Source organism: Dama dama, chromosome 22 (genome assembly GCF_033118175.1).
Source record: "Dama dama isolate Ldn47 chromosome 22, ASM3311817v1, whole genome shotgun sequence".
Lineage (NCBI taxonomy): Eukaryota > Metazoa > Chordata > Mammalia > Artiodactyla > Cervidae > Dama > Dama dama.
The window spans coordinates 50382856-50398295 of record NC_083702.1 but is presented as its reverse complement, the minus strand read 5'-3'; the positions used below and the strand labels follow the sequence as shown (position 1 = coordinate 50398295).

At 33.8% G+C, this 15440-nt stretch overlaps 1 protein-coding gene across 2 annotated transcripts in view; it reads left to right on the top strand.

The window, feature by feature from the left end:
* The window catches only part of WASHC4 (WASH complex subunit 4), a 52652-nt gene that overhangs the window by 20680 nt on the left and 16532 nt on the right, over positions 1-15440 (top strand). For both annotated transcript variants that reach the window (XM_061125456.1, XM_061125455.1), the window contains exons 15-25: positions 1988-2113; positions 3972-4079; positions 4566-4712; positions 4837-4916; positions 6084-6189; positions 6707-6823; positions 7956-8124; positions 8795-8949; positions 11415-11489; positions 11746-11850; positions 14012-14146. In XM_061125456.1, the coding sequence (XP_060981439.1) occupies positions 1988-2113; positions 3972-4079; positions 4566-4712; positions 4837-4916; positions 6084-6189; positions 6707-6823; positions 7956-8124; positions 8795-8949; positions 11415-11489; positions 11746-11850; positions 14012-14146 (1323 nt within the window). The remainder of the gene's footprint in view (positions 1-1987; positions 2114-3971; positions 4080-4565; positions 4713-4836; positions 4917-6083; positions 6190-6706; positions 6824-7955; positions 8125-8794; positions 8950-11414; positions 11490-11745; positions 11851-14011; positions 14147-15440) is intronic.

Genomic DNA, 15440 nt, shown 5'->3' with positions numbered 1-15440 from the left:
TTTGGCTTTTAAGCAATATTACTTTGATGCACCTACATGAGGTTTTCTATGTGTTTTTGCTACTTGGGATTTGTAAAGCTTTTGGAATTTGGAAAATGCTCAGTTATCAACTCCTTAAGTACTGTTCCTGTTCTAGTCTCTTTTTTAATTATTTCTTCATCTAACCTACTATATTAAACCCGTCTACTGACATTTAAAATTTTTTCTTAGTTCTTAATTACTTTTCAGTTTGTTTCTTTTTTATAGTTTCCAATTTTCAGAAATAATTTTGTGTTTTATTTCCTTCTGCATACTCAGTGTAATTACTTTGAAGCCCATGTCCAATAATTGCATTATGTAGCTATTTCTATTGTCTATTTTTTGTTGTTTGTTTTTTGGATATATCTTATCTCTTTGTATGCCTGGTGATTTTTTTTTTAAATTTTTTTTTTTTGCCTGGTGATTTTTAATAACACAAATTGTATATAGAACTATAGACATAATTTGAAGATCTGGGTATTGTTTTTCTTCCTCCACAGAGGATTTAGTATTTTCTTCCTATACACATTAGTCTAGGACAACTAGTAACTGAGATTACCTCAGCCCAGTCATGGGTTTAGATGATCTAAATTGGGACCTAAATTGTATGATGGCTGTTTTTTCTAGTTCACCCTTACTTTTTGGGGGTAGTTTTTAAGAATCCCAACTCAGAGCTTGGTTGATACAGCAGGACTCCCTCCTCTCCTTGATGGGCCATGAGCTCCTATTGTTATCCTCTTTTGGAATGGGCAGATGCCTCTATGGGAAAGCAGCCTCAAATGCCGGGCTCATGTCTCTGGGTTTCTGTCTTCTCCCTATGATGGCTTTGTGGTTCCTTATTTTCTTAATAGCTCTTTCATATCTTCCAAGAGTTAAAAAAAAATGTTTTGTCTAGATTTTCTGGTTGTTTCATATGGGAAGGTTGGTCCAACTTACCTATTCTGCCATTGACAGAAACAGACCCCAGACCTTTCCCCACCCCATTTAGATGCTTAAAATACATCCTTCTTGTATACCCTTCACAAGTTAATGACCATCTGGGAATGAGGTGATAGCTTGTGACCTCTCTGCCCCCTCCCACCTCTGCCCCCAAGAAAACCTCTTTTTCTGCCTGCCTTAGCGTTAGCTTCCCCTGTTCCTTGTTTCTGCTTTCTGACTTTGCCCAGTGCTGCAGTAGGCTCAGGGTCTGGTGTAACAGGCCTGTAGCTGACAGGGTAAGACTTGCGGCTCTTTCCTGCACGCACGCCCCAAGCTCTGATCTTACTGCCACCTCTTAGGAAGCGACCTGCTCTCTGATTTCTTAGTCCTCTTACTTGTCTCATCTCTTCACCGTAGAGCTGTTACTGGTTCACAGAAATTTCCCCTCCCTGCATTGTGTCATTCCTATAGTCAGCCGCTGTTACTCATGGTGGAGATGGAGAAAAAGGTTGAGAATCACTGGCATATAGCTGTTGCCCTGGCTCCTTGGATATATTCTCAATAATATAGTTTTGGTTCATCTCTAAACTGTACATGTATCTCTTTTTGGTCCTTCTTTATAAACTCAAGGAATCTCCATTATTCTGTTTCTGTGTGTCCTTCTTGGATCTAAATGAAAATATATTTGAGAGGTAATACCCTTTTTCTTCTTTTGTATTCTGTCCCTTTTCTTTGGGTTTATTAGCACTAAATTTTTTTTAGTGCTTCCTATATATATTGCTCACAATTCTTTAATTGCAATTATATACTGTAATGTCAATAGGACCAACCTTCTAGTATGTGATAGGTTACATAACTTTAAAGGGGTGCTTTGAAACTTCACCACCATGTATAATACTTTGTGTAAAGAGTATTTCAAAATCTTAAATGCACTCTAGAAACGTTAGATATTGGTGAGTTGAAGGATTATTATCACATAGAGAATGAAATCTTGAAGAAATGAAACCTTTTATTGTGATTTTAATTGATGTTTTATGTTGGTTTTTTATAGGGCTTTTTATATGCATATAGTATTAGTACCATTATTAAAACCACAATGAATCTCTACATGTCCATGCAAAAGCCAATGACCAAAACATCAGTTAAGGCATTATGTAGGCTTGTTGAACTTCTCAAGGTAAGTTTTGGATTATTTTACCTTGCCATTATAATTGAGAAATGATCTGAGCATAAAGTAGGATTTTGGGGGGTACGGTTTGACTTCATGATTATGAGTATAAAAAATTATGGGAATGTATATTTGTCTCTTAGTTAGATAAAGGAACTTGCCAGTGACAGAAATTTCTGAATAATTTTCTGTGAATGGCCAATATACTTAAACTTTATTAAAAGTTAACATGTAGTTAAAGGGAAAAGAAGGAAAATGAAAAGATTAGTCAAAATATTAGTAGTTTTACTCATGAAAGTTCTAAGTGTGTTGCATGAGTTTTAAAAACTACACATGAAATGTTATATTTTATAGCATTAAAATGCATATGAGGCTAGTCAGCCTGAGGCTGTTTATTTTGTAATTTAGAGGAAGTGTTGTAATCTTGGGATTTGATTGCTTTTGAAAATGTGGTAAAATGTTTCTTAGCATACTCTTAAGTAAAAAAAATAAAACTCATAGGCAGAAGAGCCTACTTGTAGCTTTTTGTAAAATTTGAGCTAAAGATTTGCTAGTGAATTTCTGTTAATAGTGGCTTTAGACTTGCTTAGGAAATAAAGATAGTTTGGAGATCTTGTCTTTAGATTTTTAGCAGTTTTTTCCTTTAAGATATTATTAGTTATATTTATTTTTAATAAAATGCAAATACAGAAGTGTATATATGTATAAATGCATGTATATCTTTTATTTAATATGTAAGCATAATTTAAAAATAATAAACACTTAAAAACCTATTATCCCATTTAGGAAAGCGAATGTTACCAGTATTTTCAAAGCCCCCTGTCTTGTCCTTCCCGGATTGCATCTTAATCTGCGCTTTCGGAGGACCCACTGTCCTGAACTTTATCATTCCCTTGTTTCTTTTTAGTTTGTGGCATATGACTGAACTTATCAACCACTCTTTGTTTAGTTATAAATGTTTTTGAAGTTTGTACTAATGGAGTGATGTCTCATGTACTCTTTGTCTTGGTTTCTTTTTACTCAGAATTTTTTATTTGGTCTCACCCATGTTGGAATGAGTAGCTGTCGTTCATTAATTATCATTACTGTGTCGTCTTCCTGGGGTTGGACTTCTGGGTTGTTCCCAGTTTTTGCTGTTTTAAATCATGTTGCCATTCTTGTATTAATTTATGTTTCATGGTATAATTGTGCAGAAGTTTTTATGAGGTGTTACAAACCTATGAGTGGATTGCTGGGTTTTATGCTATGTATATAATCAGCTTTTTAAGATGATGCCAGATTATTTTTCAAAGTAGTTAATATCAGTTTACATCCCTCCGTCAATATATTAGATTTCTGTTGTTCCCTACTTGGCCAACATTGGTATTATCAACCGTTTGTGTGTGTGTGTGTGTGTGTGTGTGTCTGTGTGTGTGCACATGTACTTATGAATTAGTGTTTATAGATGACTTTATACTTAACATTTCCCTGATGATTAATGACAATATCTTTTCAAATATTATTAACTGTTTCTTTTGTGAAAAATATTTTCATGTCTTTTGTTCAGGTATCTGTTGAATTATTTGCCTTTAAAAAAAGTATTTATTTTGTTTGGTGTCTGCATATTCTGAGTACTGAATAGATAAAGGCAGGTATTTTCTCATACATTGGTTTATCTTTTAATTTTCTTTATAGTGGCTTTTGATAAACAGAAATTTGTAATTTTAATATAGTTGAATTGACCAGTCTTACCCTTTATAGTAGTGCTTATTTCATCTCATTTATAAATTTCTTACCAGGCCCAAAGTCATAAAGATATTCTAGAATTGTGCCTAAATATTTTAAATTTTAAGTTGATTCTCACAGAATCACTTCTTATTCTTTTTAGGCAATAGAGCATATGTTCTACAGGAGAAGCATGGTTGTGGCTGATTCAGTCTCACATATAACACAGCACCTTCAGCATCAGGCTCTTAATTCTATTTCTGTGGCCAAGGTATAAAAGCATAATTATATTATCTTTCTAGTTTGCCCTTCTGTTGTTTTGTGTTTTCTAGTTAAACCTGTTTATCCACAGTATTCTTGGTTATTATCTCCAAGGTATTCCATGATTTTACTGAGAGTGATCAGGATTATCTTTAGCCTGAATTTCCAGCATTAACACAGTTCTACTAAAAAAGGACAAACTGTGCATTTTTAAAATAATGTTGTGTCTTTCTTAAATTATTTCCTTGTTAAATTGATACGGTAACTTTGAGGTACGCCTAGTAATTTGCTATTCCTGACGGTGCTCAGCAAGAATGTTATGGAAATAAAGCATCTGGCATTATCATAAGAAGTGAACAGGGAAAGTATTTGTCTTTTAAGTATTTGTCTGTTAAGTTGAATCATGGAAAAGATAACTGAAAAATTTGTCCTCATGAGTCCTTTGTTACTGCCTCAAATTTAAAGCTGCTCTGTCCTGTTTCCTTTTATCTTTAAGAAAAGAGTAATTTCTGACAAAAAATATAGTGAACAGCGTCTTGATGTGCTCTCTGCTCTAGTTTTGGCTGAAAACACTCTAAATGGACCAAGCACAAAGCAGCGACGACTTATTGTTTCTCTGGCGCTGAGTGTGGGCACACAGATGGTAAGGGTATTGCTGTTACTTACAGGGTAAAAATGAGACCTGAGGGTTCACACTTCCCTTTTTACTGACTTAAGAAACCTGTCCTTCAAGTGCAACTTCTCTGCGCTTTTCCCCTCCCTAATAGAAAACATTTAAAGATGAAGAACTCTTTCCACTTCAAGTAGTCATGAAAAAGCTGGATCTTATCAGTGAACTTCGAGAAAGGTAAGGAGGGTTCTGCAGTGGTAACAAAAGATACGGGTGGTGGAAACATCAGGGCTTTTTTTTTTTGTTAAATAGGCTAGCAATAGAAGGAATATAATCTAGGTAGACCTTTGGTTCCTCCTTGTAACATCTGTGGCATGACTAGAATGAGACTCTGACAAGGGTTCGTATTTCTTTTACTTGTCTTCTGTAGTAAGGATGAAGCTTTTGGAAGAACTCACTTGAAAAATGTGATACAGCCCTTAGAGGATTGGCAGACTCTGGAACTATTGTGCTTATTGTGATGGGTATCTCTGATGGACTCAGAGTTGCTGCTTTGTAATAAGCCTTCATCTACTTGTGAGAGACTTAGGGCCATCTCACATGGTCTTCCATAATTTTATTTGGGACAGAATTTGAGTTACATTGTTGGTTAGACAATCACTAAGATGGATTCATTTTTGGAAGGCTTATTTGTATAACTCCTGTGGCTTTATTGTTTTCTTTTTATCAAATAAGCATTGAGTTTCTTAGGAAAATGGGTTTTCTGAATTTTGATTTCCAGCTGAACTAAGATTACTGCACAATTTTTATTTAATGCTCATATTTATAGCATAATGTTTTTGTTATTCGGAGAAGCTCAGATTTTTGTAGTTAGTGGCATTTCACTTTCTATCCATGGAAGAAATACTGAACTTTTCTTCACTATAAGATATTTATGATCAAGTTGTTGCCCTATAAAGCATGAAATGGTCACTTGGCAAAGATAATAAATAGGTTGAGTGCCACTGGTTTTTGTGGTTGCTGTTTTGGTCACAGTTTTTTGAAAGGTCTCCTTTTCAACTTTAAGACAGGTAAAATGGTGCATGTGGTGCAGGTCTTGTAAGTCTAGTCATATCAAATAATACTGAAAATTTAAACTATCTTAATTAAAGTTATATTTTTTTAAGTATGCTTTAAAACTAAAATGCATTTATAAAATTCTGACAGTGTCAGATATTGGACTGTTTTGTTACCATTATTTGAAAAATATTTTGTGACTTTTCTATGCTAATTTTGAGTTAAATTATATAGGGAATACAGATGTGAATAGACACTCTTACCTTTACAGTATGTAATGTCATTCTTTTCATTATTTTGGGGGGTTGCTTCACTTTTGGTACCACTGATTACTACTTTACATTGTAGAGTCCAGACACAATGTGACTGTTGTTTTCTATACTGGCATCGAGCTGTCTTCCCAATTTATTTAGATGACGTATATGAAAATGCTGTTGATGCAGCCAGACTACATGTAAGTAAAAGAATAGTGTAAAGAACATTATTTCCTCATTTTTTTAAAATTCACTGTCAAACCATTTTAATTAATTTTAAAATAGATCATTTAATAAACCATTTAAAAACTGGTGCTGTTTTTTAACAGTGCTATGCATATAAATTTTATATTAATACAAATTAATTTGAATCTTCTCTTATTCCTAATCATTCTCATTTCACTGGGTTTTAGTTTGTGTCAAAATAATTGACTCATTTGTCAGCAAGGTATTCAGATCTTTCCATTTCCTATGGAAATGAATGTATTTGAATGCTCAAGTTAAAAAGGATTAGTTAATGTGATTTTTTTTTTTTTTTTGGTTTTAGTATATGCTTTAGAGAATAAAATTCAACTCTTACTTAGGAAAGTAAGATAGTCATGTATAGAAAAACAGCCTTCAGATTGAGGCTTTGTTTTTTAAGATAGGTGACTTCTGCAATATAATTTAGAGATGTAGTTTTTCTAAATTCATGTACATCCTAATTTTCTTCTTTAGTACATGTTCAGTGCTTTACGTGACTGTGTTCCTGCTATGATGCATGCGAGGCATTTGGAGTCCTATGAAATACTTCTGGATTGCTATGACAAGGAAATCATGGAAATTTTGAATGAGGTAACATTTGAGATTGAAAAGCTTAAGACGTGTTTGGAATGCAGTGTTTGGAAAAACTTTTTGGGTTGAAGCAGACTTTCACAAATTTATGATTCTTACTTACAAATCACTGTCTAGAACAAAGGAACTGTCACTATTGTGCTTAATTGGTCTTTAATTCCTAATTTTTTGTATAGAAATCCAGATTAGGAATTTGGAATTTTTTTTTTCTTTTACTTTAGTAAGTAGTATATTTGAATTTAAAGTCCTATTCATTAGAAGACTGAAATGCAAAATTGGTTTGAATACTGTCTGCTGCTCATGGTAATACAATTAAGACAACTGTCAATGTTGAATTTCGTTTTGAGAGCTAATGACTGAAATCTTTTATATTTAAAAGGAAACCCTGTTTCTTGTGTAACAATTTAATTGCATCTCTCCTTGTTCTAATGAAGTGTGTGTTGTAAACACTGCTATCTTTAAAACTGTATTTTCAGCCAGCAGTATTTTTATATGGAGGAAGGAATTAAAAATGAGTTTTACAGTATAAATCTTACTCAGGTTTGCTAAAAATGTGAGATTTTTAATCTAATTTCTCGTGCTGAATATTCATATTTAGAAAATAAGGTACATGTCTTGGTCAGTATTTAGAACCCCATGTTACACCAAAAAAGATGATTAATTTCATTGCTGTTAGCTCAGTGAGTTTTGTGATTTTTTAATAATTATTACATGGAAGCATTAAAAAATTTTTCTCTTGCATGTTCTCAGGATCTTTCTTCCTTTGTTCTGGTTTATGTAAATTTTATGCTTCATGTTGTATATTCATGTTCCTTGTGGTGAAACTACCAGACATTAGCTTTTGATTTTTTTGCAAGGGTATTATACTTAAAATACTAATGAACTCATTAGAACTCATCTGACTGCTTCCTGGTTAAAAAAAAGCCATTGATTTAAAATGGATAGCAAAATAATTTCACTTTCCCAGTGAAACAGTATTTTACCAGAGAGTATTTAGTTTGACAATTTGACAAGCTTTTTCATCATTGTATTGAGTATAAAGCTCTTCACATTGAGAACATGGACATCTAGAAGAATCATACAATTGGAATATCATTTTGAAAATTTAAGATATCAATTCTTTTCTGAATAGCATTTGCTGGACAAGTTGTGCAAAGAAATAGAGAAGGACCTGCGACTTTCTGTGCATACTCATTTAAAGCTGGATGACAGAAACCCTTTCAAAGTTGGCATGAAAGACCTGGCCCTTTTTTTCTCTCTCAATCCAATTCGGTTTTTCAATCGTTTCATTGACATTCGAGGTGAGTGTTCTGGTTTTCTTCTTAGGGTCATATTCTATATGTGTTTGCTCTGTTAAAGAACAAATAACAAAAATGAAACCTTGAGAAAAATCTTTCTTTGTATTAGTCCATTTATTCTTGAATTCCTTTTTTGTTTCTTCATTTTTGTTTTCCTAGCAGCTTATTTTGTTATTTAAAGAACACTTTTTAGCTCTCAGTCGTTACTTTTTAATTAATTCATTTTTCATTATTATTTTTGGTTGCACTGGGTCTTTGTTGCTGTGTGTGGGCTTTCTCTAAGTGCAGCAAGCAGGGACTTCTCGTTGTGGTGCGTGGGCTGCTGGTTGCGGTGGCTTCTCTTGTGAAGCGCAGGCTGCAGTAGTTGTAGCCCATGGCTCGCTAGTTGCAGCCTGTGGACTCTAGAGCTCAGCCTCATTAGCTGTGGTGCACTGGCTTAGTTGCTCCATGGCATGTGAAATCTTCCGGCCAGGGATTGAACCCATGTCCTCTGTGTTGGCAGGCAAAGTCTTATCCGTTGCACCACCAGGGAAGTCCCATTCCTGGCACCTTATTTTAAAGGAAGAAATTTAATGTTCAAAGACAAGTAGTTTCCTTTTTAGTGTCATTTTTCTTCCTTTCCTACTGTTATCATGAATCAAAAAAAGTTTTGATTTTTTTGTTTGTTTTGAAGCTTATGTAACTCACTACCTAGACAAGACTTTCTACAATCTAACGACAGTAGCTCTTCATGACTGGGCTACTTACAGTGAAATGAGAAATTTAGCAACTCAGCGTTATGGATTGGTTATGACAGAGGCCCATCTTCCTAGTCAGACTTTGGAACAGGTATAGTATAAAGTGTTCTTAGTATAGTCTAATGGTAGCTTAATAGTATTTCTCTAAGACAATAAAAAAAAAATTTTATTTAGTATGTGTTTATATTTCAAAGTTGAAAGTGAAAAGAGAATATTTGCTATATATAAAAAACCTCATAGTTGAGAAGAATAAAAAATTAGTGCTGATTTGCTTTATGAAAGAATTTATCACATGCTTCCAAAGGCTTATACTTTACCTTTTGTTGAAATTTTGGTACATACATAAATTTACATACAGCTTTTCAGAAACAAATTAGGATAGTGAGGTGACTTCTGCTGAACTTTTATAAGTTTAGTCAAGGTCACAGTTAAGAATTTTAAACTAGATATAATATATGTGCTTTAATATCTTAGAAAAATGGTTAAATTTATAAGATTGTATTTGTTTTTAAATTGAGTGCAAAATATTTAGCTTTATTCGTTCAGTAAGCTAATTTACAAAATGGTTGTATCTCAGGATTTGCAAAGATTTGTCTTCATTTAATTTGCATGTAATTCTTTCTAAGATAATCCAGATAGAATATTTGCTAAAATCCATTAATTTAGTTCCAAAATTTGAAGATCATAATTTTTTGTTCATCTTACTGCATGTATAGGGGCCAGTTCCAGGATCAATTTGTATATCCTTTCATTCACTTATTTATAAAATTAATATTTTTCAGAAATTTGCTAGACACTGCACTGTGTTACTGGAGAGAGTTGCCATTTCATTCCCCAGGGATCTTCCTGACCCAGGGATTGAACCCATTGACTGCTTTGCAGTCAGACTTTACCACTGAGTCTCCTGTGAAGTCCTCAGTATGTTTAGGGATACAAAAATAAATAGAAACAGTCTTAGCTCATGTACCTGTAGCCTAGTGGGAGAAAAATAATGAGTAAATAAATTTTTAGATTAAAATGTGAGAAAATCTATAATAAAAACTTAATCAAAGGGGTGTTGTGGTATTACTTTGAGTCCCAATTAGAAAAGCTGTGGAACAGTTTACATGATACCATTCACTAGATATTAGAGTAATCACTGAAGAATGAAGGATTCTTATTAGGTAACTTGTATATTAACGGTACATATGGGTAAGCTCAGTCGCTCAGTCATGTCCTACTCTTTATGAACCCATGGGCTATAGCCCTCCAGGCTCCCCTGGAGGCTCCATGGAATTTTCCAGGCAAGAATACTGGAGTGGGTTGCAGTTTCATTCTCCAGGGGATCTTCCTGACCCTGGAATCAGACCTGCATCTCCTGCATTGACAGGAGGATTCTTTACCACTGAGTCATCTGAGAAGTCTTTATATTCAAGATAGTCTAGCATAATTAAAAGAAGCATAAAGATTTGGAATTAGACTTTCTAAAATCCCTGGGTTCTGCCTCTTCCCAGCTCTTTGACTTTGCAGAACTCTCTTAGTTTCATGTTCTTCAGCTGTGGGATTTTATTTTTATCCTCCTTTTTTATTTTTTAAATTATGAAAGTAACACATTTGTAGGAGACTTAGAAAATACGGAACAAAGTTACATATAGTCCACTATACATTATAATTATTTTTTTAAGTAGATCAATTAAGATTTTTAGTTGGCGTTTCCTTATCGACTCTCAAAAATTAATAAAATGAATAGAAAAGTAGAAGGATATAGTAGACCTGAAAAACACTATGAATCAATTCAACATAATTAAGTTTTATACAATTTTCACACAATAGCAGGATACAAATTCTATTTAAGTTCCCATAGACTATAAACCCGGAGACACTGGAACATATCCAGGGACATAAAACAAGGTGTAAAAATTTAATGGTCTAAAGGTAACTGAAGTCATACAGTGTCTGTTCTCTTATCACTCTGGAATTACGTTAGAAATCAATATCAAAAGGTACTTGAAAATAGTCCACATATTTTTAAGTGCAATGTGTCGTTTACCAAGAGAGATCTTTAACTTAGCCATTGAAAGCCTCAGTAAAAATAAAAGACTGAAAAAGCAGAGGGTGATCAGCTGTGGAATTTAGAAGAAGAATATCTTTTTGAGAATTCCATGTAAAGGACCTTGCACAGTGCCTGAAAAATAGTATATACTTTAGAGATCACCACATATTCTGGCTGCCTTTTAGAATCTGGCTGTTAATTTACTTTCTGAAAAATATAGGAAAAATTCCTTGGGAAGACAAATATTCTCAGAAGTGGTAGGGAAATGATTGTGAGTCATTGATCTTTGAAGTTTTAACTTTTCCTGTCTACACAAAAGGTATAACAGTCAGATTTCCCCAAGCAGTTAGTCCTGATTGTATGTGTCAGAAGCCTCTTCTGCCCTTTGATTGTATGTTTTCTGTAGTTCTTTAAAATAATTTAAAAATATTGGGTGATTTAATATAAGCAGTAAGTTACCATATTGATAAGTTTGATTATTTTAAACTAATAATAATAGAACTTATATGTGGATTGTTTTGTAGGGCCTGGATGTCTTGGAAATTATGAGAAACATTCATATATTTGTATCTCGATACCTCTATAATCTCAATAATCAAGTGAGTAAGTTAAAAAAAATTTTTTTAATGTGGGTGCGTGTATAGTAGGAAAGGCTGGGGGCAAAGGATTGATTCTTAGCAGTGAAAGTTAGTAAAATAAAGGAAACAATGATTGTTTATAGATCTTGTTTATTTCTTTGCTTTGACTGTATTATCTTCTTGAATGACTTTCCAATTATCTCTAATAAAATAGAGTTCTAAAATTCTTAGATTAACTGACCAGTGTTTGCTATGGATTGTGTTTGTTTTATTACAGATTTTTATTGAACGAACAAGTAATAACAAACATTTGAACACTATTAATATTCGGCATATTGCTAATTCAATTCGAACCCACGGCACAGGAATCATGAATACAACAGTAAGGAGCTTCTGGGAGGGGGCGTTGTATAGATGTTTGATGCTGCTGTTTAGTTTGGAAGTTTAAAAATAGTTTTTTCATTGAATATTCTGATAAATACACATTATTACCTGTTCATAACACCTGAATTTCCATTTTTCTGTTTGGTGTAATTGAAATACCTGGCACTGAAGTTGTGTTAGGGATGGAAATGGAAGCTTTGTGATTCAAAAGGCACTTTAGAATGTCTTACCATCTCAAGATCATCATCATGAATAACATTGGAGATTTGAAGACATCAGCATGAATATATATCTATGTGGATTGTCTGACAGTCTGAAAAGTTGCTTTTGAAAGCAAATCACTGATAGTTTATTTAACATCATCCCTAGTGGCTCTGCCACCAGGCAAAGAGTCTGCCTGCAATGCAGGAGACCCAGGTTTGATCCCTGGGTTGGGAAGATCCCCTGGAGAAGGGAATGACAACCCACTCCAGTATTCTTACCTGGAGAATTCCATGGACAGAGAAGCCTGGAGGACTACAGTCCATAGGGTCGCAAAGAGTCAGTCATGACTGAGCGACTAACACTTTACACTTACGTGCTCTTTTTTGGGGGAGGGCACTTACTAGTTATTTGATACCCTTAAAAATAGCAATTTGCTAAAAATATCTCAAATCTTCCTAAAAATGGGCAGTCATGTGAGAAAATGAATCATTTGAGCTTATATGCTATTTGTCCTCTGTGGGAAAATGAGAAATCTTTAGATATACCTGCTTTTCAGGTCACAGTTTCTCCTTGAGGAAAGAATAATGCGAATGTTTAAATAGTACAATATTATTAAGCATATTTGGGAATAAGGAAAAGTTACATGACTGAAAGGTTACAAAGGACCATTTTTAGTGTAGTGGAGAAGCTGTATTTGACCTGATAAGTAATATGGTTGGAGCTCTTTGTTAGTGGTTACCAGGAGAAAAATGAGACATGGATGGAGTTTCAGATTTCAAGTCAGGGATCATCTGTTTCTGAACCTTTCAGGATCAAACTCTTCTTTGACCTCATCTATCAACCATTCATGTAACAAATGTAATTATGCTTGTATTTTATGTGTCTCAGGCACTGTGCTGGGTGCTGAGGTGAGAAAAACAGACATTTCTTGCTCTCATAGTAATTGTACTCTGGCGGGAGAAACAGCTGTTACTCAGTTAGCCACACTACTAAATGTAAATTCCTGATGTCTGGTGATGGTGAGCTGAGCACAGAAAACATAAGATCAGAGACTGGCAGATTTACCCACTATTAAGATGGGTAATAATCTTCTAAGAACTACTACAACTGAGGAGATCATGAAAAAGCAGTGTTTTAAGCTGCAAGAAAAGTTCTGAGAAAGGACCCATTTCTATAACTGGGTGATGAAGACTGTTAACATGGGCATACATGTGCCAAAATAATTGGTAATATTTGAAAGTGGTGGGGATGGAAATTAATGCAAGGCTTTCATCTGAGGGTCAGAATTAATCTTGTTTTGACTTTAATCACAGCTTAAATCCTACTTTTTCAGTGTTTTCTAAGTCTAGATCAGGACCTTTTAATCCATTCTCAAAACACCTGCACTTCTCATTTTATAGGTTATTGCAGTTGAGATTTCCTAGTTTATTTAACATATATTATACTTGTCTTAAAATGCCTGTCACTCCCACTAGAATACACTTGATGATGACAAGGGCAGTGTCTAGCATGAGAGCAAGTTCATTGTCTTGCACATAAGAGGTGCTTAAAATATTTATGGATAAATAATTGAATGTTTACTATCTTCCTTTAGGAAAGGTCAAAGAGCACCATGTTTTTTACTTTAGTATCAGTTCATTCATGTGCATTGGTAATAATCTCTTGAGTGTGGTTTATGACATAAAACCTAGCGTGTCAGCAAATCTGGTTTATGATTCTCACTATAGCTCTTAGTCATATTATTATGTGACTATATGTTCTGTTTTTAAATTTCTTTTTTTGTGTCATAAAAATATTTAAGAGGAGCTTTTAGAAAGTTTTATAAACTATGGCAATAAAAACTTCATTTATTTCAGGTCCAAAATGAATTAGACTTTATAAATGGATTATTTTATTTAGTACTACTGATTTGAAATTAAGTTTTATATTTAATTTTTCCAATTTTAATTTTATAGGTCAATTTCACCTACCAGTTTTTGAAAAAGAAGTTCTATATATTTAGCCAATTTATGTATGATGAACATATCAAATCCAGATTGATTAAAGATATTCGGTTTTTCAGGGAAATCAAGGACCAAAATGATCATAAGGTATTTTCACATATTCTTCTGAAAAGGTAGTTTGATTCAACTATTGAATATATTGGCTTCCCTTCCATTGCCGTGCTTTACTTCATTGTGCTTCGCAGGTACTGTATTTTTTTAACAAATGGAAGGTTTGTGGCAAACCTGCATTTTCAGATGCTGCTTAGCTTTTTTTAGCAGCAAAGTATTTTTAAATTAAGGCATGTACATTATTTTTTTATACGTAATGCTATTGAATACTTAATAGACTATAGTACGGTGAAAACATACTGTTGTATTACACTGGGAAATCAAAAAACTAATGTGATTCACTTCATTGCAGTATTTGCCTTGTTCCAGGGTCTTGAACCAAACCTTCAATAACTTCAGTGTTTGCCTATATAGCAAATGTTTATGCTGAAATTCATTATGAGTTACTCTACTAGGGATTTCTTTTTCTTTTTTCTTTTTCACATAACTCCCTGGTTTGACTTCCAATTATCTGTATTTTCCCTTGTAATTTCTTACCCTTTGCATTCTCTGTAAGTGAAAGTGTAAGGAAAAAGTAAATGATGAATGTAACCAGGTATTACTTTTCCTCATTTTAAAATAATGCAAGAGCAGAAACATTTAAACAATGTGTTGTTTAACATTTAAACTAAATGTTCTCCTTCATTTCTGTCTTCTCCCATCTCTATTTTCTGGGGCCAGTTGCTATTAACAGTGTCATGTGACGTCTTCCAGATGTCTGTGTGATAAACATGTATTTGTGCATTACAAATACTGCTTTTTTCCTTAACAAAAATGGACTGATGCTAAGCATACTGTTTTGCAGTGTGCTTATCACGTGTCAGTACCCATAGATCTACCTTGTTCTTTTGCAGAGTTGATAGTAAAGATGCATACTGTAAGTCCTTTAACCTCCTACTGAGAAATAGTTATTCAGTAGCTTCTGATTTATCTGTGCTACAAACGGTGCTACAGATAACATCCTTGCATATTTATCTCTGTGTGTTAGGGACTGGTTTTGAAAGACAGATTCCTTGAAGAGGAAAAGGGCAAAGAATATGATTGTTTAAAATTTTGATACATGTTGCCAAGTACTGTAAAAATACTGCACCAGTTGACAATCCCACCAGTAATTTATAAGAATGCTATTTTACTTTTGCCCTCTGGACTGAATTTTCCCATAGTGAAGTGAAGAATTGTAAGTGTTAACAGTACAGAGGCACGTATAGCCATGTGGGTAGAGAAACCAGCAAGCTTGGATGGATTTTATGTTTGATTTGCCACATCCAGACCTGTTTTTATTACTCTTCTT